At 50.8% G+C, this 25,957-nt stretch overlaps 1 protein-coding gene across 1 annotated transcript in view; it reads right to left on the bottom strand.

Annotated features, from left to right (window-relative positions):
* Positions 1 to 25,957, bottom strand: part of XKR6 (XK related 6) — a 300,654-nt gene that overhangs the window by 11,625 nt on the left and 263,072 nt on the right. Inside the window, exon 2 of the mRNA XM_050801084.1 lies at positions 19,960 to 20,156. Within this exon, the coding sequence (XP_050657041.1) occupies positions 19,960 to 20,156 (197 nt within the window). The remainder of the gene's footprint in view (positions 1 to 19,959; positions 20,157 to 25,957) is intronic.

Below are 25,957 nucleotides of genomic sequence, written 5' to 3' on the forward strand. Positions count from 1 at the left end.
TCAACCACACATTAAATAATTATCATTGAGGCTTATACATCAGTTTCTTATTAATTTGGTTATCATATGTCAGCCCTCTGATCATCTCTGTGAGCACTGACAAAGTCAAATTTGTGGGTCTACACAGCGAAGGACCCACCCCTGGGAGGCCCTGCCTAGACGTTCAAGCCACTGCAAAGCTGGCAACATTTCTGTTCTGTCTCTCTTGCCTGAATTGCTGGAATGGCCTCCTAACTGGCCTCTCTGCATCTGCCCTCCTCTCAACACTTTATCCACACTACAGCAGCCAACATGATTAAGCTACAATGTTTCCCTCCCCGTGGCTTCCGGTGCCTGGTGGGTCACTGATTTTCAACAAGCCTTTTGTGTGGGAGGATGTACACGCCCACCCTGCTGGACTGAGGTGTGGCTGAGACTTGCTCTAGCCAGACACGTGAGCAGAAGGGATGTGTGGCCCTGCCGGGCAGAAGAGGGTGCTCACCCATGCTCCAGGAAGAGGCTGCTCCACCGGGACCCATGACTCACAGGTAACGAGCGGGAAGTAAATCGAAAATGCTTAAGGCCACTGGAACTATGGAGGTATTTTAAACTGCAGCATGGCCAGCCTGTCCTCACTGATGTGCTGTCACCCCAGGTAAAAGCTACAGTCCTCAGAAGGGCCAGCAGGGCTGCCCTGCCCTATATATATATATATATGTATATACATATACACACACGTATATATAGTCACCCATGGGACCAGCCTGCTTTCCCCTCCCAGGAATCTCCTCCTCCAACGGGTAAGCTGTTCTTAAATCTAATCTGTCAAGTTCCCTTTGCCCTCCCTGGGGTCCTCTCCTGCTGGCCCTTCAGACATGCTCCAGCCACACTTGCTAGTTCCGCTGCCTGGAACGCTCTCCCCCCTGGTATCCCTACGTTGTCACACAAATGTCATCTTCTCACCAAGACCTTTATGCAAAGACCAGCTTCTCAGCCAGGCCCTCCCCGACCACCACACTTAAAGCTGCAACTCCCTGCCATGCTTTGAATGTGTCCCCCAAAAGCTCAGATGTGGGGAACTTAATCACCATTGTAGCATTATGTTAAGAGGTGGGGCCTTCAAGAGGTAGTTAGGCCATGAGGACTCTGCCTCCTGAATGGATTGGTGCAGTTAACACGGAAGTGGGTTGGTTATCCAGGGACTGGGTTCCTGACTTTTAAAAAGTAGGTTGGCCTGGGCATGGTGGCTCACGCCTGTGATCCTAGCACTTTGGGAGGCCGAGGCAGGCAGATCACTTGAGGTCAGGAGTTTGAGACTAGCCTAGCCAACATGGTGAAACCCTATCTCTACTAAAAATACAAAAATTTAGCCGGGCGTGGTGGCATGCACCTGTATTCCCAGCTACTTGGGAGGCTGAGGCAGGAGAATTGTTTGAACTGGGGAGGTGGAGGTTGCAGTGAGCTGAGATAGCGCCACTGCACTCCAGCCTGGACGACAAGGCGAGACCGTGTCTCAGAAAAAAAAAAAGAAAATAGTTTGGCCTGAGTTCTCTCTCTCTCTCTCTCTCTCTCTCTCTCCACCCCCCCACTCTTGCTATGTTAAGACACAGCAAGGAGGCTCTCACCAGATGCAGCTTCTCAATCTTCAGCTTCTCAGCTTCCAAAACCATGAGCCAAATACGCTTCTATTTTTTATAAATTACCCAGTCTCTGGTATTACAGCAGCAGAAAATGGACTAAGATACCCCTCAAGACTCCCTCCTGCCTTCTTGCTTTTTTTTCACTGTAGCATTTCATACCACCTTGATCAACTTTTCTCTTCTTGTTACTTTTGGTTTTTTAGTTCTACTATGTTCCACGGTGAATGCTAGCTCCCTAAGGGCAGGGCAGGGATTTGGTTTGGTCCTTCTGGAATTACATGCAAAACTGTGTGGGTTATTTTTCTCATGAAAGAGTCCACAGCTATTCTTGAATTCTTAAGCAGGCAAACAAGGGAAGGGATCATGGCCCCCATCCCTAGCCGCCATGACCTCCCACAATGCTCTCCAAATGCGGGAAAGGAAGTTCCCTGGGAGCTTTCATTTATGCCTTTGTCATTTAGAAGAAAACCTTGGGGGTTAAAGACAGAGAAGAAAAGGAATTCACATTTCCTGAATGTTTCAGTGCATCAGACATTAAGTATGCCAGACTCTGTGCGTATTTCATTGAATTTAATGGGACAATAATCCCGTGAGAATGCCTGTCAGTGTCCCTATTTTACAGAGGAAGGAATTGAGGCTCAGGGAGGTAAAAGAATTTGCCTAAGATTACTGTATTAAGCAAGTCTTTTTATTCTGAGGCTTTCACATCTCTGGGGGAGGGGTGGGGGGGACCTTGCTGACCCTGGAGGGACTGCCCCACCCAGGGTTAGCCAATTCTTAGTGAAAGTAAAAAACTCTTCTATGAGCATGCCTTTCACATGCAGACCAATCCATCCAGACCCACATCTCCCAACCATCTCCTGAATGGGCTCCCACCCTCCCGGTCACTATCCACCTGCCCTCATCTCCCCAGGGCCAGGTACCAGACAACTAGAGACAGCCCTGAGGCCTGCAGAAATCAATCAGACTAGCCATCCGAAGCAGCCTTCCTGTCTTACCCGCTCCTTCCTGTGGAGACCACAACAGGAGCCTTTGCCCATAGCTCTCCCCTCTCCCCTCTGTCTCCTGACTCACTTGGGTGCTTCTCTGTGTGACCCTGCACTGTGGCATGCCTTGTCCCCTCCTCTTGGGATCTGTGAGTATATTAAACTATCTTTTCTATGCTGGCTCCCTCTGATCTGTTGGTTCTGCCATGCCTAAATAATAATAAAACCTATATTTTGAGACCGTTACAAAATTAAGCTGTTGGAGAGGGGATTCAAATCCAATACACCCAAGATGACTTTGATGTCCAAAGGCTCAAATGCTGTGGAGTTACAAAGCTGAAAGCCCTTCTCAGCAGGCTCAAATCCAAGCTCCCATTCATGGGGCCCAGGGCTTCTGTGTCTGGGCCAGGCTCCTGGTCCCATGTTCAAGATCTAGTGACAATAATTTGCTTCCTGTGACAGGAGGGCAAAGTGGTTCTGAGGGTGTGCTCCAGAGCCAGGTTAGCTGCCACCACCTTCCTGCCACATGAGGCTGGATACCATCCCCATTTCCTCATCTGCAAAAAGGCAATAACAATTGAGTGCCCCCTCATGAGGGTACTGTAAGGATCAAAGGTCAAGTGGCTATGAAAGGGCTTAGCTCAGTGCCTAGCACAGAGCAATGTACACCACCAACATACAGGTGGGTGCCAAGAGAGACACATAGCCCACATACATATGCCATGTTTATCCTTGCTCATGTCATTCCCTCTACCTAGAATGATTTTCCTGATCTTTGCCTGGCCAACTCCTGCTCATCCTCCAAGCTCAGCCCAGGCATCTCCTCCTGCTGGGGACCTCCTCTGAGCCCCCCAGGATGCATTGATTCTCACCTCCATAATCTCAACAGCATGCTGTGCATTTCTCCCCCATATCAGTTTTTTATTTTATTTTACTTTACTATTACTTTTTTTTTTTTTTTTTTTTTTTTTTTTTTTTTGAGACGGAGTCTCTGCCGCCCGGGCTGGAGTGCAGTGGCCGGATCTCAGCTCACTGCAAGCTCCGCCTCCCAGGTTCATGCCATTCTCCTGCCTCAGCCTCCCGAGTAGCTGGGACTACAGGCGCCCGCCACTGCGTCCGGCTACTTTTTGGATTTTTTAGTAGAGACGGGGTTTCACTGTGTTAGCCAGGATGGTCTTGATCTCCTGACCTCGTGATCCGCCCGTCTCGGCCTTCCAAAGTGCTGGGATTACAGGCTTGAGCCACTGCGCCCGGCCTTACTATTCCTTTTTAAAGATAGAGTCTTCCTCTGTCCCCAAGACTGGAGTGCAGTGGTGTGATCGTGGCTCACTGTAACCATGAACTCCTGGTCTCAAGCAATCCTCCCACCTCAGCCTCCTGAGTAGCTGTGACTACAGGTATGCACCACCACACCTGGCTTTTTGTTGTTGTTTGGGGAGATAGGGGGGCTCTTGCTCTGTTCCCTAGGCTGGTCTCGAACTTAAGCCTTAGTCTCCCAAAATGCTGGATTACAGGTGTGAGCCACCATGCTTGGCCATAGAGACTATTTCATAGTCACACTTTCTGTGCAGTCTCTCTCTCTCCCTTCCTTAACTGAGACTTCCCCGAGGATAGTGCTAACATTTATTCTTGATGATAGAAGCACTGTCTTATCCATTCCTGTGACCTCCATGCCTGGCACAGAGTGGACACCCAACAAATGATTCCTTAGCTGACACCTACACAGACACACTTTCCCAATCAATGCCACAAATGCAAAATCCAGGTGGCGACGCTCTTGATGCCCTGACCACAGGATGCTGTGAACAGAACCCCCTTTTTCTGCTATCTGCCCTGGATTCTCTGAGGTCAGCAGGGCACAGTTCCTTCCATTGCTCAGTGAAATCGACCTTCCCCAATGTGATAGTTTCCTAGGGTTTCTGTAACAAATTACCACAAACTTAATGGCTGAGAAGAACACAAATGTTACTAGCACACAATTCTAGAGGTCAGAATCTGTAATGAATTTCACTGGTCCAAAACTCAGCTGTGAGCTGCGCTGTGCTCCTACTGGAGGCTCTGGGGGAGAATCTGTTTCCTTGCTTTTTCCAGCTTCTAGAGCTGCCTGCATTCCTTGGCTTATGGCCCCTTCCTCCATCTTCAAAACCTATGGCGTAGCATCCTCCGATCTCTCTTTTGGCTCCATTGTCACACTGCCTTCTGTCTCTCTGATCTCCTGGATCCTTCTTATGAGGGTTCCTGTGATTATACTGAGTCCACCTGGATAATCCAGAATATTCTTCCCATCTCAAAGTTCTTAATCACATCTGCAAAGTCCCTTGTGCATATAAAATGACATTTATAGGTTCTGGGGGTTAGGAGATAGACATCTTAGGGGGCCATGTTCAGTCTACAACACCCAGAATCACCCATTTAACAGTAATGCAATGGTTCTTAACCAGGGTGATTTTGGCCCCTAGGGGACATTTGTCAATGTCTGGAGACATTTTTGATTGTCATAACTCGGGGTGCAGGTGCTACTGGCATCTGGCAGGTAGAGGCCAGGGATGTTGCTAAATACTGCAATGCCCAGGAAAGCCCCTCACAACAAAGAATGACTTGGCCCCAAATATAATAGTGCTGAGGTTGAAACTGTGATAGGGTATGTCCTCAATTTTCTATATCAATTCAAAAACAAACAGTGAACTTGACTGTGTCTAATAACTGAAGATTTAGACCTTTCAAAGAATTCCCCCTGAGAAGTGGTGGGTATCCTAAGGGACCCAGAGGTACAGCTGCAGGGACCTTGGGAAGGCCATGAAGACAGCATCTGTCCAGCTCCGACAAACAGTAGCTGACTGGTTCCTAAAGAACTTACAGTTTCTAAAGAAAGAGTCACCAGCGCAATCTTCAGCACTGGTCCCAAGTGCATTTCTTCTATAGCTGCAGGAAAGCAGACATGTGAGAAACTACATTGTGGCTCTCCTGGACCCTGGGCTCTTCTGAGCAGCCTACTGGGGGCTGGCGGCCACTCTGGGAATATGGTGGACAACAGGGAGGTACCAGACCTCCCCTCAAGGAGTTTCAAGGTCAAACACCACGGTTTAAAGGGCCCAGGAGGAGGAACGCTAAATCCAGCCCCCTGCTTCACTTGTCTCTTCTTTTTAAGATTCTGTCAGGGATCTCAAAATACCATCTTCACAGCCAGCTGCATAAAGGCAAACTTTAGAGATTCTAGAACAAATGTCAGCCACCCAGCTGGCATGGCACAAGGCTCAAGGGTGCCTGGATCCTGGCTGGCCTGGAGCAAACTGTGGAGATGGCTGTCTGCTGTCCCTGGAGAGTGCCAGGAAATCCATTCTCATTGAGGAGCAACAGCTGACCAGGCACAATGCCCTGTTGCTCTCAGAAGCGGCTGTGTTTTGACAGAGGCAGTGAGATGCTCTGGAAAGGACATGGGTTCCGTACAAACAGAGCTGGCTCAGGTCCAGCCATGTAGACCTGGGCAAATGCACTGACTCTCCAAGCCTCAGTTCACTGTTTGGAAGCTGTGGGTAGAAACATGGATTCTAAGTATATATACATATAGAGAGAGGTTGTGTATGTGTGTGTATATATACAAACACACATATATATACACATATATATATAGAATATGTATATATATGTAGAGAGAGGGTGAGATTGTATATATACCTGTGTGTAGAGAGAGAGGGTTAGTGTATATATGTGTGTGTGTGTGTATATATATATATAGAGAGAATATGTATATAAACACAGAGCGTGAGATTGTATAAAATATGTCTATAGAGAGATGGACGGTAAGTATATATATATACACACACATAGAGAGAGAATATGTATATACGTATATAGAGAGAGGGTGAGATTGTGTATATATATATGTAGAAAGATGGGGGTGAGTATATATATACATAGAGAGAGAGAATATCTATATATATAGAGAGAGAGGATGAGATTGTACATATATATGTAGAGAGAGAGAGGGTGAATATATATATAGAGAGAGAATATATATCTATAAAGAAAGAAAGAGAGGGTGAGCATATATATACACATAGAGAGAGAAAGAGAGAGAGGGTATGTGTATATAGAGAGGGTGAGTGTGTATATATATATATATAAAGAGTGATGTGTATATATAGAGACTATGTATGTATATATACGGAGGGTATGTGTACATATAGAAAGACAGGGTGTGTGTATATGTTTGTGTACATATAGAAGGTGTGCATATATAGAGAGAATATGTATATATAGAGGGAGGGTGAGATTGTATATATATACGTAGAGAGAGTGAGCATATACATATATATGGAGAAAGAGAGAGAATATATATATAGAGAGAGAGAGCACAAGAGAGGGTGAGTATGTATACACACACATATATACACACACGGAGAGAGGATACATATACATAGAGAGGGTAACTATATATATGTGTGTGTATATATATATAGAGAGAGAGCACTAGAGAGAGGTGTATATATAGACAGTATATGTATATATAGAGAGGGTATGTGTATATATAGAGAGGGATGGTGTGTGTGTGTGTGTGTGTATACATATTATATGGCGAGAGAGGGTGTGCATGTGTATATGTATACAGAGAGGGTGTGTATATACATATATAAAGAGAGGGTGTGTGTATATATATATAGAGAGAGGGTGATTATATATAGAGAGAGGGTGAGCATATATATATGAGAGAGAGGATAGGTGAGTGTATACATATATATGTAGAGAGAGAGACAGAGGGTGTGCATGTGTGTGTGTATATATGTAGACAAGGTGAGCATATATGGAGAGAGAGGGTGTGTGTGTATGTGTATATATATGTGTGTGTATATGTGTATATATATAGAGAAAGGGTGAGTATATATAGAGAGGGTGTGTATGTGTGCATACATATATATATAGAGAGAGGGCGAGTATATATATATAGAGAGAGAAAGAGAGAGGGTGTGTGTGTACATATAGAGAGAAAGAGAGTGTGTGTATTTATACATATAGAGAAGGCGAGTATATCTATAGAGAGACGATGAATGTATATACATATATATAGAGAGAGAGAGAAGAGAAAGAGGGTGTGTATGCCTGTATATATATAGAGAGTATATATCTATATAGAGAGGGTGAGCATATCTATATATATATATGTAGGGAGAGTATATATATAGAGGGTGTGTATGTATGTCACCTTTTCTGTGTATGTGTGTGTGTGTGTGTATATATATATAGTTTCTGTATTCATACTCAATATATATTTGAAATTACATTGTTCATATACTTGTTCATTGCCTGCCTCCACTAAAACGTAAGCCCCAGGACAGAGATCTGTCTGCCTTGTTCATCTCTGTACCTGCAGAGCCTGGCCAGGGTCCCCAGCATCCTTTGTGAGGAGATTAGGCAGGTAGAGTTATTCTCAATTTATAAGGCAAAAATGAGGCTCACAGAGGTTAATCGTTGCCCTGCCCCTTAGCCAGGTACTCTGCCATGAGTGCCCTGGGAGACACAGCCTGCCAGGTGAAAGCACTTCACTCAGCCAAAGCCTTGGTAAGGGTGGAGGCCATGTGCACCCCTCAGCTATCGCTGTTGGGCGCTTCCTTTCTGCCAAGAGCAAATGTCATCACTTCTGCTTCCTAACACCCCTCTGCGATAGAAGAGATCACTAGGGTTTACAAACACGATCACTGAAGCTCAGGGAGGGAGAGGGATCGGCCCTGGTGCACTCAGCCGTCAATGCAGAGCAGGTGTGCAAAACCAGGCCCCTTTGCCCCCATTAGGGGCTTCACGTGGTGTTCAAGGGAGGCACCTTTCCTCTCAGGTGAAAAGAAGTCTGTGGAGGTTCCTGATAAGCAGAGAAGGACCCAAAGTCCTTGGCGACTGCTGGTGAGGGCAAGCGGTGAGGAAAAGGATGGGGTCCCAGCAGCAGCACGAGGCAGGAGGACCTGCGACGGGGGCCCCACGATTGTGTTAAAGATAACAGGTTTGAGAAGCCAGCAGCACTCGCACCAGGGCCTGGCAGCCTGGGGTGCAAGAGGCCGGGAATGCAGTCAGGACTTTCCTTTGGTCAGGTCCAGGCCCAAACCTTGGCTCGGGATGGCCCTTGGGCAAATTCCAGACCCCTGGAACTCCTCTTGGTGTTCTGACCAACCTACACCTCAGACTGGTCCAGTATCGAATGGGTCTATGGGAGTACACTTCCCAGATGAAAAAGGTGAAGCTCAGAGAGTGCCCCCCTCCCCCAGCCCACCGCCGTAATCACCACCCGTAACCATGCTTTCCTGTCTTAGCAAGGCAGGGGGTGGGACAGCTCACAGGGAGTCACCCCGGTGTCCCTTCTGGAGCCTCTTCCTGAGTAGTGCATCCCCAGTAGTGAGAGGGACATAAACAAGAAGACAGTGTTCGTGAAACTCCTGGGCTTTTCTTGCTCAGATTCGTAAATAATGGGAAAGATCTGTTGGAGGTCATTTAGCCGCGGTCTTTCCTGCAGCTGGAAGCTCCCACGAGGTCTCGGGTTCTTGATGGCCTCTGACGTGAGTGTCTTATAATTAAGGACCGCTGCTGCCTACATGTTACTGTGACTCCCGCAACGCTCCTCTTCCTTAGGCCAGAGCTGAAATGGGCTTCAGGAGGCCCTTCTGTCTCCTGGCATGTTTCTGGGGCCCAGAGAAGATGAGAGTGGAGAGATCTGAGCAGTCTCTCTTGCAGCGTCCTGGCTCAGCTGACTTGTGAGGGGGGCTCCTTAACCCAGACTCCCCATGTGGGAAAGTGGGGGAAATCTCACAGAAGAGCAGCTCCCTGGGCAAGACCCTTGGGCAGGCCGGGCTTTGGAAGCAGAGGGCTCCCTGCTGGCCTCCTGGGGAGCCCCTGGTACCCATTACAGAGGTCCCCCTCCTCTCTCCCTCCTGGCTGCCCTCAGACACTGGGAGCTCTCCCTTTGCTCAAGGCCCTTGTCTGGGCCACTCCTCTTTCTCAGGACACTGTCCCCCAGGTGTCTGTCAGCCTGGCCGCCTCCCCTCCCACACAGCTCAGCCCCGCCCTCACCTCACTGGTGCCTTCCTGGGCTCCCTATTGAAGACCAATAGGGAGCTGCATACAGCTATTCACTGCACAGGGCTCTGCCTCCCTTCCCTTCTCTCTTCCCGGCTTTCTTGCTCTCCGTGCACTCCATTTTCTAATAGAGAAAACATTTGCTTTGTTTATTGCCTGTCTCTCTACACGAAGCAGAAGCTCCACGAGGGCAGGGTTTTCTGTTTTGTTCATTGCTATATCTGTCCCCAGCTCCGGGAACCATGCTAGGCACACGGTAGGTGGTTAGGGAAGTTATTGAATAAGAGAGTCAGTGGTCCACCTGCAGTAAATGCTCAGGCTTCTGAACTTGCCGGTGTCAGAGCTGCCCCCACGAAGCCACCTCGCTCACTTGCACTGGCTGAGGAAGCCTGCGCTCATGTCTCTCTGTTCCAGCATTTCATGTGCAAACATTTCCAAGTCCCCAGTTGCTGCTTCATCTGTATTCACTGTCATGAAACCCAGAGTTTGCCTTTCTCCTGTTTTTTTTTTTTTTTTTTTTTTTTCCTGCTGCTTTAAGAACCCTCCCTCTCGCCACTAGTTGGTAGGGCGACCTCAGTACAGGGCCTCAGAACGGCATGCAGGTTCAAGCCAGAGTGGTGCAGTGCGAGTGTTTAAGTCTCTGTTTAAAATTCTTGCAAACTCCGTTTAACAGGGTAATGGTTCAATGTATTGTTTAACAAGAAGCCATTTGGAGCTAGAGCAGGACTTGCTATAGACGCCAAGCAGATTCCAAATGGCATCTCCTCAAAACGAGAAGAGAAACATAAAGCTAGAGAAAGGCTGTCCCTGGGGGAAGTGGGAGAGGCCAAGTCCGTGTTCTGGCGGGAGGAGGCAGGCAGGTCTGCTCTGCGTCTCTCTCCACCTCAGCTGTGGGTGAAGATGCAAACCAGCCGGGGAAAGGGGTCAACAGGGAGTTGGGCATCTTTCCCTTGATTTAACTGCTCAGGGCCAAGGCACAGCAATGCCACGAGCACCCAGAAGTGGAGCTCGTGTGCTGGCAGAGGTATGCGCTGCCAGGTCTGAAAGCCCAGTGTTCCTTGGAGATGGCCAACCCCAAGATTGGCACCAATAGCCATGGAGAAGGAGGGGCTGTGCTCAATTTGGGGTCCACAGACAGCGTGGAGCACTGGCAAGTGGCCAGGACGTGGGAACTCCCTGCAACTCTGGATCAGGTGATTCATTATGTAATGTCGTTTGATGTAGTGGATTGGTTGTTTTGGGAACAAATTCTACTTCTCATTCCTAAGGAAATGGAATGGAAAATTCATGACTCTGGTGCTGAGCTCAGATCCAATACATTCACCTCACACAACCAAATCACCGCCCCTTTCTGGGTGGCAGCTTCACCCTATTTTAACCAAGATCCCAAAGTTTGAAGTAATCACCTTTTGTGTCCTTGATTTAGAGAGGGTGACAGCTAATGTCCCATATGAACAGAACTGGAAAGAGACCAAGTATTTTCATATAAGAAAAAAAGAAATCTCCCACAAAGAGAGACGTGGATGTTGTTCACTGTGGGGGCAGGAAAGAGAGGAGGCCATTCAACTGATCAACTGATCCAACTGATCCAACAACTGATCCAACCGCGAACAGTCGGGCCCCTCGGCCCTCCCTCCACCTGGGGACAGAAGCAGGCTTTACCCATAGAAGGGACACTTGGTCAGGGAGACAGAGCAGTGGAGCTGATGCTTCCTGTGGGATGCTTTTCATCCTCATCAAGGAAAAAAAGAAGGAAGTGCTTGCCAGGCTGGAGCCAAAAAGAAAGGCACAGACATTTCTGCTTAACGGGAGCAGAGAAAAGCAAATCGTCCTTCTGAGTTGTTTGGACACAGTCAGTCCAAGCTCTCGCTGGAAATAGAGGCGAATGTGAAGCTCAAACACAGGCCTCTGGAAGGGCTTTTGATATAAAAGGAGCCTGCAAGTAAAGCTGAGAAAGAAGAAAACTAGCAAGGAAGTTAGCACTGAAGAGACACAAAGCAAGATCCCTAATTTTATCTTAGAGCTCCAGGTTTGTTTAAAGGAAAACCAGTGTTTATATGCAGGGTTTACAATTTTCTCATGCTTCCCTGTCTTAGCAAAGATGCATTTCTTTGGTACAAATTTGGTACTGGTGTCTGTGGTTATGGACGTCTAGGTGGGGAGCAGGGAACCCTCTGGGAGAGGCATGGCATTTGGACGACGTCTTCTAAGTGTTGTGTGACCTGCTCAACGGCAGGCCCAGGGTGGCAAGAAGTACAGGAGGCTTTTCTAATTATCCTCCTTGCTGTGTGACCTGGGCAGCTTCCTTCCCTCTCTGTGCTTTGGCCTCCCTGTGTTAAACGGGGAGGGGGCTGGATGGCCTGATGGGCAGCATCCACTCCCAGGAGCTCCTGCCAAGCGCTGCACGGTGGAGTGGGACCGCGCGACTTTACGCAACATGTCGAGGTCTGCTTTTGATTGTCTCCGAGAGAATTCCTTGCTCTAGGAAGAAGTGTGTTCCCGATGTGTGTCCCCTGAGCAGTAATGGCCTACGTGGCACCAGCTGGCCACGTTCTGGGGTAGAGGTCACTCTAGGTTCCAGCCCCAGCACAAGCCTGATCCCACCTGGGGATGCCCAGTCTTGCCCCCGCTGAGTTAGAGTTTGAGGGGCACACAATGGCTCAGAGGATATCTGAGGGCACCCGGGGTTTCCTCTGAGGGTTCCTGAGGTGCCCTGATTTTTCAGGGCCAGAGAGATCTAAGGAGACCGAAGAGACCTGCACCATATTGGAAATGTAGGACACTGGGTTTTCACCGTGAACCTCTCACTAACTGAGTCCATCACCTTGGACTAGTCCCTTGATCTCTCTGGGCTTCAACTTCCTCATCTGTAAAAGAAAAGGGTTGAACTACACATTTTCTCAAATCCTTGTTTCCAGCACAAAGATTCTGTGCTTTTATGTGTGGGGAGCCAGGTAGACAGGCAGCCTTAGAAGATGCTAGAATCTTGTTATCTATCAATAATCTCAGGGTCTTCCAATGTTTGGGGGCCAAAATGATAACAGTATCATCCCACATCCATCTCCTTCTCCAGAGCCACCCATCCTGTCCTAAAGTCTTTGTCTAGATAAGCTCTTTTAACCTCTGGGTCAGGATAGAAATGATCTCCAAGGAAAGGCCAGGCAAAGGGCGGTGAGCCCATATGTGTCTTTCTCACTAGCAGGGTCCTGGGGAGCTGCAGGGTCCTTGTCCCAGACCCATCCCCTTGCCTCCTGGCCAGGCCAAGCTTAGCTCCATAGTAGGGCAGTGAGGCTTCCCCCTGAGTGCTTGGAAGAGGCTCACCTAAGAGGCTCTGGAAGACTAGGAACATTTGCAAAAAGCCAATCGTGGGCAGAGACTTTGGGAGCAAGAGGCAGAAACATCGCCTTCTGACCATGTCAGTGTGATGGCATCTGGGGCACACATACATGTGCATGCTGGAGCTGACATGCCCAGCTTGGCCACGGCACATGCCACCCTCCGCTCCATCCCGGCAGCAGTGGCCGGTTCCCACAGAATCCACACCAATCTATCTGTCTCCTCCAGACTCAGCCACAGACGTCCTTGCCTATGGGCACAGGCTTTAGAGCAGGACTCCCTAGGTAGAGATCCCAGCTCTACCACTTCCAAGCTTGAGGCATTGTGCATGGTACCTAGCCTCTCTGCACCTCCATTTCAATGTCTGTAAAATGGGAATAAAAAGTGTCCACTTCAGAGGGCGGCTGTGGGACTTTAACTGGTTCCTTAATCCATGTAGCCTCCCCAGACTAGTCTCTGGCACACGGTTGAGCTCCCCTAAAATCTTAATGAGCATTTTTGACATCATCATTTTCATTGTTCTCATCACCACCGCCGTCCCACACTCGCTGCAGTACACCCTGTGCCCTGGGCACCAGATGCTCTCAGTCTGCCCTCTCCATGCTCTTGCAGGCCTCCATTCCTTGGTATCTGTGGTCCCACTGTCCAGAAAAGCCTCCCAATGTTCTCCCTCAAGTGAGCTCTTACTCATCCAGCAAGAACCAAATCAAATGTTACCCCCTCTGTCAGGCCCCCAGAAACAGTTACTCCCTCTTCCATGCTCCCGAGGAACCTGCGTGTGCATCTGTTACAAAATTTAAGATGCGGAGTGCCAGACCATAAGCTCCTGAAGGGCAGGCGTCTTCGCAAACCTGTCCCCAGCAGGTCTGGTCTGTGGTAGGTGGTGCTGTGATGATGGGGAAGTGGCCATTAGAGCCCTCTAAGGGGAGGACTCCTCAGCAGGAGTGTGGCCAAAAAGGTCGCCCCAGGCCTTGTGGAGGAAAGGGAGGTTCCCCACGCCTGGCGCCTGCCAGTGTTCATACAGAGCCACCGGAGAATTTCCAAAGGAGGGAGGAGGACAGAGCCATCACTTTTCATCCATTCCCCAACCCCTGCTTCCCCATAGATCTTCCTTCCAACACACCCAGTGAGAAACCACCCTTTCTATTACCACCCCCAGTGGCCCTATTGCATCGTGTTGGCTCGTGCTCCAGAAGACCTCAAATCTGTCCATTGCATCCTTCCCCAAACACTCTCCATCCCAAAACCTCACACCTGGCCCACCACGGCCTCCAACAGGTGCTCCTAGCTCAGCCGTTGCTTCCCTCCCTGTGCAACAGAAAAGGGACCTTCTTCAAAAGCAAGGCTGGCCGTGTGCTTTTCCTCTGCAGCCCCTCCCACTACCCTTGGAATAAATCTAAGCTCCGGGGGTCCCCCAGGCCCTTCCCAATTGGGGCCCTGCCTTTCTCTCCATCCTCTCTCACCCCAACTGCCAAGCTCCAGTCATGCTGGGTCCTTTCACTTTTTGGAACAAGTCAGGCTTTCCTTCTCTCAAGGCCTTTGTGCAAGCTCCTCCCATTGCCCAGAAGGCTGTCTCTGCTCTTCCCAAGTTGGTTCCTGCTCATCATTTGTACTCAGCATAACTGGCAGCTCTCTGGAGGGGCTTTTTCTGACCCCCTGCCTAAAGTAGTCTTTCTCCAACCCAACCCAATTGTCTGCTTCAATACACTTACCACCAAGTGTTGTCTAATTGTTTTTGTGCCGTGTCCCCTGACAGAACGGGAAATTCATGACAGTATGGATCATGCCTGTTATGCTCCCCATTGTTCCTCCACACATAGCATGGCTCCTGGATAACACATCTTTGTTGAGTGGCAGAGTGTATCATGTAGCCAGAATATGCCAGGTGACGCACTGTGGAGGTGGATGTGGAGCTCATTAGACCTTCGCAACAACCCAAAAAGTACTTGTTATTCCTAATTTACAGATTAGGAAACTCAGGAAATTAACTTGCCCGGTGCCATAAGGTCAATACATGGCAGAGCTGAATCTGCATGCAGCCCTGTCTGACTTTTCATACTGTACTGAACTGCTTTCCCAACCCTGTCACAATCCAGAACAGGAACAGAGCCTCAGCAGACACAAGACTCACCACCGGCATAATGTGACATGTCAGAATTATGTGTTCCCATCATTTCTTTGTTACTCTGTTTACTTAAACTTTCAAGACATCAGACTTAAGGAAGACCCTGCAGAAATGTCCAAATGACTCCAGCATAATAATTGTATGATATATTACTATTATTTCCCTTGAGTCTGTATTTATGGGGAAACTGGATATAAGTGTGTCTTGCAGGCTGAATATTGTTCTCTTAGCCCAGTGATTAGAGAGAAACAGATGGTGGAGAGATGGCAAGGGAGGGATAGACTGGCATTGGCAAATCCATGTAAAACTCACCCATTAAAGTGGTAGTCATAGCGATCTTTCCAACCATCTACTAGCCCTAATGGTACACAGTGGACAGGAGTCATTAGAAAGCCCACCAAAGCAAGGTCAGTGAGCCACAGGTCTCACCAGCAAAGACTGAAGGCTAATTCAGAAGGCACATCTACAATAAAAGCACCACTACCACCACCAAGAAAATAGCCAGACATCCTACAAGGCGCTTGACATTTGTCATGTTTCATGCTCATAACAACTCTCTATGATAGGTAATAGCATTATCACCATTTTATAAATGAGAAAAATGAGGAACAGACATGCTCAGTAACTTGCCTAATGTCAAACAGCTGTCAAGTAACCCCAACCTTCCATGCTGGGGAGTCACCCCAACTTTCCACGCTGCAACCCTCCAGGCACCCATGTGACTGGGAGAGGCCATGCCATCAGCAGGTCTGTTCCAAGTCCACAAATTTTCTCTCCCCTCTTCCAATTTCTGATGATTAAACTGATTTACTTTAAAGCTTGTACACTTCCTGCAGCTTAAACAGATGGGAATGGCATCTACTAGCATAACAAAATTGTCTGGTGATGAGGACTCAACTCTAGAAGTTAAGTAAGAGAGAAATGCCAAGCCCCTTACAGGCAGCCCGTGCTCAGTGATGTCTAGTGTCCTTCCTTCCTATAAACCCAGCTAATGCTATAGCCTCCTTCTTGGCTTACAGATCCACAACCCAGTGGCAAGGATGGCTACTGGCCTTTGTTTAGTCCAACAGGTCCCAAATATATTTAACCACGAAGGGTTGTATTGAGAAACACCCATTCCACATTCCAAACAAACTTGGTGAAATGCTCACCTGTCCTCCCAGCTTCCAGCACAAAAACAGGGGATTGCAGGGAGGAGGAGCCAGGAGGGGCTTTCCTGGGGTGAAGGCCCAAGAGCAGCATGACACTGGGTCACTCCTGGCTCCTTTTCCAAGGGGTCTGCTCTTGGCAGCATGCCCAAGTGGCTCCTGGATTTGCACAGACCCTGGTACCAATGGGCTGTCACATGAGAGGACATTTAGGAAGCAACATCCACTGCCCCTTGGGAATCCCCACTGGCTTTCCTCTCCAGAGATGTGGTGCCCAGCCCTTTCTGTTTATAATCTGAGAAACTATTAAAGAAAGGACAGGCATAACAAGGAGGCTGGGACACAGATGATCCAGAAGGCCAGAAAGGGAGAGAAATCTCCGTAGGACCTGGAGTATGCCAGCCCATAAACTCCTGAAGTTTGGCGTCTTTGCAAACCCATCCCCAGCAGGTCTGGCCCATGGTGGGTGGTATCATGATGATGGGGAGGTGGCTGTCAGAGCCCTATAAAAGGATGACTCCACCTGGCCCTGGAAGTAATAAACACAGCCCCTTACGTGCCCGTGGAGTTTGCAAGTTTACAAAGTGCTCTCTTGTGCATTATATCATTGCATCCCCACTGAAAATTAGGTATTATTCTTCTTTCTTCCAGTATACCAAAGAGAAAATGGGATTGTGAAAAGACAAAGGTCCAAAATCATAAGAGGGTATAAGTAGCGACCAGGTCCCTGGATTTAAAATGCCCCATCGGGAGCCCACCTGTGCCCCACCCTGCTACCTGCCCTATCTGTTTGGGGTGTCAAGATCTGGCCAAAGGTTGGAAGAGGAAAAGATGAGAGGAGGCATAACTTGGCAGCCCTGGTGGTACAGAGTGGGGAAGATTTGAAACGGAAACAGCAAAAGGCAGTTTAAATAAGCAGAGTCTGCTGTGGTTTGAAGGTGTCCCCTCCAAAGTTCAGATGTTGCCAGTGTGACAGGATTAGGAGGTGGGACTTTTGAGAGGTGATCAGGCCATAAGGACTCCTGTCTTGTGAATGGGATTGAGGGCCTTATAAAAGAGGCTTCATACAGCATGCAGCTAGCTTGTCCTTCTGCCCTCTGCCATGTAAGAACACAGTGTTCTTCCCTTCCAGGGGATGCAGCCCTCATTAGGCAGCTGAACCTGCAGGCACCTTGATCTTGGACTTCCCAGCCTCCAGGACTGGGAGAAAATAAATCTCTGCTCTTTATAAATTATTCACTTTCAGACATTTTGTTATAGCAGCACAAACAGGCTAATCTGGAGCCTCAGACAGCAGCTGAGTTGGTTTTGAGAAACAGAAAGACTCAAATGGGAGAGAAAGGTGTCCCTCTCCAGTGCCAGCAAATCTGCCCATGAGATCATTGTTACCCTGGGCTGCAGGGCAGCAGCCCTGGGATCTGAGGGCAGGTTGGATATGGAGGCCTCATCAGGGAATGGGCATTGCCCTGCCAGTCAGCAGCTCATCCTGGCACCAGGAGCTGCTACCCAGGGTCAGCACTCACTTCCACAGAGCTCCTTTATGGTTAGGTTTGTAGAGCAAGAATGCATATTTCAAAGACATCCCTATGATGCTGGTCTTGCTCCAGAATCAGTCATCACATGAGTCTCTTGGTGCTGAGAACAAACGATGTTGTTCAAATTGCTGCATGTCCACGTTCACACAATGGGTTTTCTCAGAGATCCTGTGAGGCAGGGACTCCCATGGCCACAGCTGTGGGCAGCCAATCACACCAGTTCATTGCCAAGTATACAGCCTGGGTCCTCGGGCATCCTGAAGTTGGAGCATCAGCAAGGTTTCCCTGTGTTCCCAAGCTCTTCTCAGTGCCCAGGAGATAGTGTGTGTGCATGTGAGTGTGTCCAAGAAAGAAGGGAGGGACCGGATGAACGGTCAGCCCTGCCATCCTCCACGTGGCTTCCTGCTTAGCTTCTGCATGGCCCAGCTGGAGCCGGACATCGAGTTGGCTCCTTCCAGCTCTCCTGTCCAGGCCTCGGTTGCTGGTCCTGTAGGCACTGGCTGGGCTGTCACTCCAAGAAGCTGGAGTCCCTGGGCCACCAGAGGCCTCTTCCTGACAGGACTGCAGATGCCGAAGGGCAGATGTTGGCTGGTGTCACCCAACTGGCAGCACCTGCTGAAGATCCCCAAACTCCTCCTGCTTCTGTGGGTGCCCAGAAGACAGAGGCTGTGGCTGCCTGGAGCATGCAGCTCATGCTTCCTGAAGCCTTGTCAAAGGGCGGAACTGGGCCCTCAGCTCAGTGTGGGTTTCAGGCCTGGCTTCCCCTGTGTCCAGTCCAGGGGTCACATGGCCCCTTTTCCTTGCTTCTGTGATGGACCAGCAGGACTGCAGTCAGCACTTGGTGGGATGGACAGATACCCTGGGGCCCCTTTTTCCACCAGGCAGCCTCCATTGAGGGCTGTTCTTGTTCAGTAGATGGGACATGAGGCTTCACCTGAGCTGAGTTCATACAGGACAGGCAAGCCTGTCAGCAGCACAGCTGGGTTCATAACCAGGTCCCCAGGCTTTGAATGCCACCAGCAAGCTACCAGCCTGAACAGCTCAGTCTTCCACTGGCTTTTGAAGATTAAATCCCCTTTTTGCATAAGCACCTAAGGGGATTGGAGCCTACAGAGGGCCAGCTTGGAAAACGTAAGGAGGCACATCTGCTCAGAGAAAGGCCTGGGGCGGCGTGGCTGTTCTTGCCAGACTGTGTTGCTGAGGAGGTCCGCGTGGGTGTCCATGAAGGTGGTGACACAGAGGGCCTGCTGGGGCACCAAGAGGACCTGCGGGCTCTGGAGGTGAGAACCTAAGAGACCAGGAGGTCCTGCTGGCCAGGGAGAGCTGGGGTACGGACAGCAGACCCCTCCCCACGGCTGCCTGGCTACCCAGATTGCACATGCTCACTGAGCGCTCTGCTGTCAGGAACCTCTGGACTGAGTCTCTTCAGCAACTTCTTGCCTTGATAAACTCAGTACCTCCCAGGACAGTTCGTGCATGGCTCCATGGACTGTCTCTCACCCACTGAATGGATAACCGTCTCCCTGCAACTTCTACCCTTTGGGATGATCCTTCTTGCCCATGACATCCCTTCAAATGTCACCCCATGTGTTGCCGCTTCCAGCACCCTCCTCCTCCTGGGCCCTCTCCCCTGCTGGAACTTGAGCAGAGTTACGTAAGCTGCTTTACAAATGGGGCTTACACATGAGCTTGGTTCGAAGCAAGAGCACCACAGTTTAAGGGTCTGAAACCGTTAGTGCTGCCCAACATGACGGCCCCTTGTGGTCCCGCGCTATCTCTGGCCTGCGGCTCCCCGTCCCATAGACGTGCAAATGCCTGGCTTGGGTCAGCACCCAAGAACAGGGGCCACTGCCCCTGATGGGGAAACCCAGAGCCCTCTACCCTGCTGCGTCCTGGCTGGCTCTGCTCTGCTCACATTCACGAAGCGGCCTGGAGGTGCCAAGCCAGCCCACATACATTCAGGACATGTCTGTGCCACTCTTGAGTGTGGTGTGGGGCCCATCAGCACTGCACTGGGGGCCGGGCGTCCTGGGAACTCAGGGCAGGATGGGCAATGCCCACAGAGCGTGCCAGGCACACAGTGTGTGGGGGGCGCCCGTGGTCCCCAGGTGGAGGGCATGCCGGGGTGGCAGGGCGCGGCCGGCGGGCACTCACAGGGCAGGGTCTCGGCGCTGTTCTTCTGGATCATGATGCAGAGCTGTAGCACCAGTTGGGGCGCGCTCTCCAGGAAGGTCTCCAGGAGGCGCAGCATGTTGACGTCTGCATATTCATACATCATAGCCCAGTAGAAGCGTCGCTGGTGTTCCTTCCGCCGCTGGCTCTGAATCCCCAGGTACATGGTGCGGATATACCTGCCCGGAGAGATGGGGAGAACACAGAGAGCATGGGTGGGTGCAGGGGCTCCAGAGGACCCTTGCCATCCCCCTAAAACGAAGAGACCCAGCATTCCCCGCCTCCTGCCCCGACCCTGTGCTCTGAAGTTCCCAGAGGCTTGGACGGGGCTCTGGGGGTCTCCCGGCAAAAGGACATGATGCTGAGGCATGGGGGAGGGGAAGGGCAGGTCAGGAAAGGATTTGACCCCTCATGGGCTCCTAAGCAAGTCCTCCTCCTCCTGGTCTCCATTTGCTCATCCGGAAGATGAGACTGTGGGGCACGATGCCCTCCCAGGGCCTGCAGGTGGGCATCTCAGCTGAGCCCCGGGACAGGGGTGGGCTTTCTCAGGTTCAGGACCCGGGGAGGAAACAGTCCAGCAGGGTCGTCACCTCTGTTGTTCTGGAGCAGGAAAGGCAGGGAAGGGGGTGAACATTTGTGAAGCTCCTACTACATGCCATTCGCTGGCTGACCATGCCCAGGTGGTAAGTAGGAGGGTATAGTTCTCACATGTGACAGACAGGAAATAGTGCGGGCTCAGAAAGGTCACCCCCACCCTGTTGCTGGATAGTGGAACAAGTAGGAATCACACCCAGGCCACTGGACACCCTCTCTGGACATCAGGAGGACCCAGGGCCTGCCATGGAGTCTCCGTCTCAGGAGGGCCCAGGACACAGGTGCAGATCCACGGCCCGCCCTCTTGGGACCACGCCCAGGCTCTGTGTGGGAGGGCCGAGGGGCCAAGGAAGCAGGTAGGGGCAAGAGCAAGGCTCACAGGTCAAGCAGGCCTGGACTCACCACTTGCTAAGTTGGGGACCTTGAACTAGTTACTCCAGCTCTGTGTCCTTGTCGCTCATATTTCATATGGGGACAGAATGAGAGCATCGCAGGGTACATGGGAAGATTAGTGAGATGATATGCACAGTGGGCATCCCCCCAGGTCGTATGATAACCCCAGCCTCATTTTCACCAGAACTCTCTGGAACTGTGTCTCCAAGGCAAGAGAAGGACTTAAGGCACCATCCAAACTCGGCCAACAAGCTCCAAGTCTGGTCCAGGGGTGAGGGTATGGACAGGGCTCACCCAGAAGCAAGGGCCAGAGTGCATAGCTCTGTAGGCCCAGTCAGGATCAAAAACAGGAACCATAAACTGGGTGCCACCAGCAGTGGGAGAGAACCACATGCCTGTCCTTGACCGTCCTGTGGGATGGATGTTCTAGGACCCGCTACTGTGCCCTCTGAAATGCCGAGCCTGACTTGTAAAGATTCAGTGCATGGCTGATGCCCTATCCAGGCCCAGCTGGCCTTGGGTATTACCAAGAACCCACTCAGGGCTGCTGGATGGTCCGTTTTGTCACTGCCACACTGCCAGCCAGCTCCCAGCCACTGCCCCTCTTGCCTGGAGGGATGCAGGAGTCTCCTCACTGGTTCTCCACTGTCTACTCTTACCCCTGAACAACCCATTCTTCAAACCGCTACTAAGCCACAAGGGTGACCTCAAACACACATGCCGGCTGCAGTAAGCCCTGCTCGCCATCTGATGAGGGGTGCCTGGCTTCTCTCTAGATTCCTAAGGGCCTTTGGGGGCCTGGATCCTGAAGGGACCCAGCCAGGGAAGCTGCAATGGACACCTCATTTCTCTCCAGACCTACCCTCTGAGGTGAGCAGAGGCACACCCTTACTGAGAACCAGAGGCTGGCATTGCAGTGATGGCCCCATCAGGGAGGGACCTGGGAGGAAAGTCAGAGCACCAGAACCCCCGGGCCAGGTCCTTCTAGGTATACAGTCCTTGGGGTCCCTGGCCCACCTTGCGGGTTGGGTCTGGTTATCACCATTCAACACATGGGGAAACTGAGGCTCTAGCATGAAATAAAGCACCAAATTCTGGTTCTGTTCCAGGTTCTTCCACCTGCTGACTGTGGCATTTCCACAGGGCGTTGCCTTGCTCTGGGCCCCTGCCTGTGAGTTCACAAAATCAGGAAACCAGGGAAGAGGCTCAGGAAGAGGAACGGGGAGGTTGCACCTGGTCTCAGAGCTCACAGTCACTAAGAGAGGCGAAGGGAGAGACCCAGAGAGATAGAGGCAGAGACATAGAGATAGACAGTGAGACACACACAGAGAGACAGAGAGAGAAGTAGGAGGGAGCTGAAGGAGAAAGCAAAGGTAAGGGGAGCAGTGTCAAATTTGGGGACCTGAAGGAGAAGACTGCCTGGAGGAGGTGATGGCAGAAAGAAATGTGTGCAGGGAGGTTACTGGAAGCAGATGTCATCATCGGTATTTTGGGAGGGGCTGAGGGTGAGCCCCTGATGGAGGGTGATAGAAGGGTCAGGCTGATCAACCATGATGGCAGTGCAGAGAGGCAGGGCATCAGGGGACACGGATGCTCCAGCTGAGGCACTGAGGCAGGGCTGCGCGCCCAGAGCTTTGGCACACCCGTGTCCAGGAGAGCCGTGTGCCGAGTGGAGCCTCAGTGCGGTGGGTCCCCCAGATCAGAGCTGCTCCCTGTGACCCAAACCCGGCTCTCTCAACAGGTGGCACCTGCAGCACACAAGCCATGAGCCATAGATCACTCCAGGCCCCAGACCACAAACCTAATGGTCTCAGGGGTACACTCACACTACAGACTCTGCTTCTTCTAGCCTCACAGGTGGTCCAGCAGCTGGAGGGATGGTTATACGGCAGCACTAACCCTATCCATCTGGGTCCCAAGTCAGTAATGCCAGTGCTCAGGTTCACCCAGGCAAAGAGAGCACCGGTTCTACCCCTCGACCCCACGTTGTCCCCAAGCCACAGGCCCCTCTGCCCACCGAGGCCGGGGAAAAGGAAAACAATGAGCCCAGAATATGCCAATTCAACTGGAATGCCTGCCGGGGGAGCCAATCTTGACGCTCTCCTGGGTGTGAGCACCCCAAGGTGTGGGAAGAGACAGGGTGAATGGAGGCAAAGCGGGTGCCACTCCTCCCTGAGCCAATTGTCAAGCAGACGCTGGGGCCTAGAGGGCACCACGGTCCAGGCAAAACCGAGTTTGGACAGCATGGTGCCTCCTGGGTCACCCACACAGGCACCGCAGGGACTGTAGTAGGGACTGATCACAGCCCCGCCCAGGAGTTCCTGACAGCCAGGCCTCAACGCAAATGCTCATCCTTTCCAACTGCTCCTGGTGCAGCCCCTCCTCTGCTACTCTTAAGTCCTTGGGTCCCCAGTAGACAACCGAGGGGTACTGCTTTGCAATATAATTGGGTCTGGACACTGGTCTAGTCCAACCCCTACTTTATAGGGGAGGGCCCCAGTGCCAGAACGCAAGCCACTACCACCTCAGTCACTCAGTGCTGTGGGGCCCAGAGGAGACCAGAACCCAGGCCTGACCCCATGACCTTGCTTGTCCCCCACAACACGTGCAAAGCCCCTGCCTCTCATGCAGGAGGATCCTGGCAGCTCCTGCAATCACGTGGCCGCTGCTGTCCTGGAGGCTCTAGGATTCTTCCTCCTTCTCCTAGCTTTCCCTGGTGTCTGTCTCCCTCAAGATCTAAGGAGCTGCCAAGAAACAACCAGGCAGATGGGTGGGGTGGGAGGAAGGCATAAGGCATGCCCCGCCCCCCAAAACCCCTGGGCCAGCGCTGCTCTCCCTCGGTATCTCAGTTTCCTGGGTGACCTCTGAGGTTGCCTTGAGGTTGCGCTGCCAGCCGCCTTCTGCAGGGCCTCCCACATCCCCTCTGCAGAAGCGGCCTCGGCGCGCGGCCACACGGTGGCGCCAGACCCTAAGCGTCGCGGAAAGACGACTCCAGGCGGGTGATCTCATCCTACAGGCCCGCGCCCTCTTCTGCCAGGGCGCCGGGTGCAAGCCCATAGGTGCGCTCCGAGGTGGGAGGCAAGGCGTCTGCAGGACACTCAGGATTGGCTGCCATTCCTCCAAGCCCCCTCTTTCTCCACCTTCCTGGAGGGTTCCAGAAAGCTTACCGCACCCTTCTCCAGGAAGGTAGCTTGGGAGTGAAGACACCAACTCTCCTCCCCGGTTTGCTCCCAAAGTCGGTGTCACCTCCTGTCACGCCATATCTCCCCTAGGAGACTCGGATCATGAAATGCACGGGGGTGAAGGCAGCAACGCCACGTGTCCTCAGGAGCAGGGGCTCAAGAAAGCTGGGCCTGGTCTATGGTCTGCAGGACTGGGCGACCTTGAGCAAGTCACCTCCCATGGCTGGGCCCCGCTATTCCCATCACAGGAGGGGCAGGCAGGAGGGATCTCCAAGCCTCTGCCAACATCTTATAACTTTGTCTTTCTTCAAGTCAGTGACCTCACAGAGCACAAAGCATGGCCTAGCATCTTTACAAACAATAATATCTCATGTTTGTGTGACATTCACTTGTGCCAGGCTCTATTATGGGCATTTGGTACCTATTACCTCATTTAATCCTCACAACACCCCTATGAGGTAGCTGCAATATTACGTACCAATTATTCATTTTACAGGTGCAATATTATGGGTGCAATATTACCTATCAATATTTATTTTACAGACAGCAAACTGAAGCACTGAGGTTAAAACATTCGCCTTGCTCTTCCCAGCTAAGTAGCTGAGCAGGGCTTCAAGCCCAGGCAGTCTGGCTTCGGGGTCAGTGCTGTTGACAGCTCCTGCCCACGCACCTCCCAGAGGTAGACCATGTGTCTCCTTACTTCTGAACTCAGTCCAACTTGCCTGACAGTGGGGAAGAACGGAGTTTGCCCAAAACACCTGGGCTCCCTTCCAGTTCTGCCACCTGGCTGTGTTACCTTGAGGGACATCTCCTAACTTCTCTGAGTCTTAGTTTTCACATGTATAAAATGCCTAGTCCAGAGTAGAACCCCAGAACATGTTGGACGAATCAGTGCATACCATAGTGCCCCCTCAGAGGGTCACAGGAGCCTTAAATAAGACCATGCCTGCGAGCACAGACAGGAGTTTAGAAGTCGCCATGCAGATGGCAGCCATTACTGCTCCCTGAGGTGCTCTGTTCCTGTGTTCCCTGCAGCCCACTCTGCTTATATCCTTCCGGTTCTGCCTCCTTCCCTTACTTAGTAAGCCATGGAATTGTTTAAAGCTCCTGTTCCCTCCAGCAGAAGTATCTAGTCCTCTGAGCACAGCTTTTTTGAGGGAGACACAGTTGTCATCTTCTTTTTCCTGCTGGCTCGTCTGAGGCTCAGGGAGACTAAGTGACTTCCCTGAAGCCACACCATCAGTCTTGGTTTGGGAAAATCAGAGAAGGTCTTGCCCAAACTATGTTGCCCCTCTGGGATTGGCTATGGCTCTGCCCAAGACTGGCTGGGGTAGAAAATAAGTGATTTCTACAAGGGGCAGGGGACTGAACAGATTTGCCTATCTGGGCCCACAGTCTCCAGCTGCTTCTTAGGACACTCTCAGAAACAGCATTGAAATTTCTGATTGTGGATAACAGCCCACCTTCAAAGCCCCAAACAGGGGTGAGCTCAAGTTTTGTGGGGTCTGAGACTTAGAGAACGCTTCTTTAAGGAAAATAGTAAATTCTACCAAACACTTGAAGTAGAAATTGCACCAACTCTACACACTGTTTTCCAGAAAATAAAAAAGGAAGAAACACTTCTCTGTTCATTTGATGAGGCTGGCATTACTCTGATACAAAAGCCAGCCAAACACAGTATAAGAAAATAAAACTACAGACAACATCTCCCATAAACATAGATGCAAAAATCCTCAACAAAATATTAGAAAATTAAATCCAGTAATATATGGAAAGAACAATGTACCAGAGCCAACTGGGGTTTATCTTAG

This window comes from Macaca thibetana, chromosome 8, assembly GCF_024542745.1.
Source record: "Macaca thibetana thibetana isolate TM-01 chromosome 8, ASM2454274v1, whole genome shotgun sequence".
Taxonomy (NCBI): Eukaryota; Metazoa; Chordata; class Mammalia; order Primates; family Cercopithecidae; genus Macaca; species Macaca thibetana.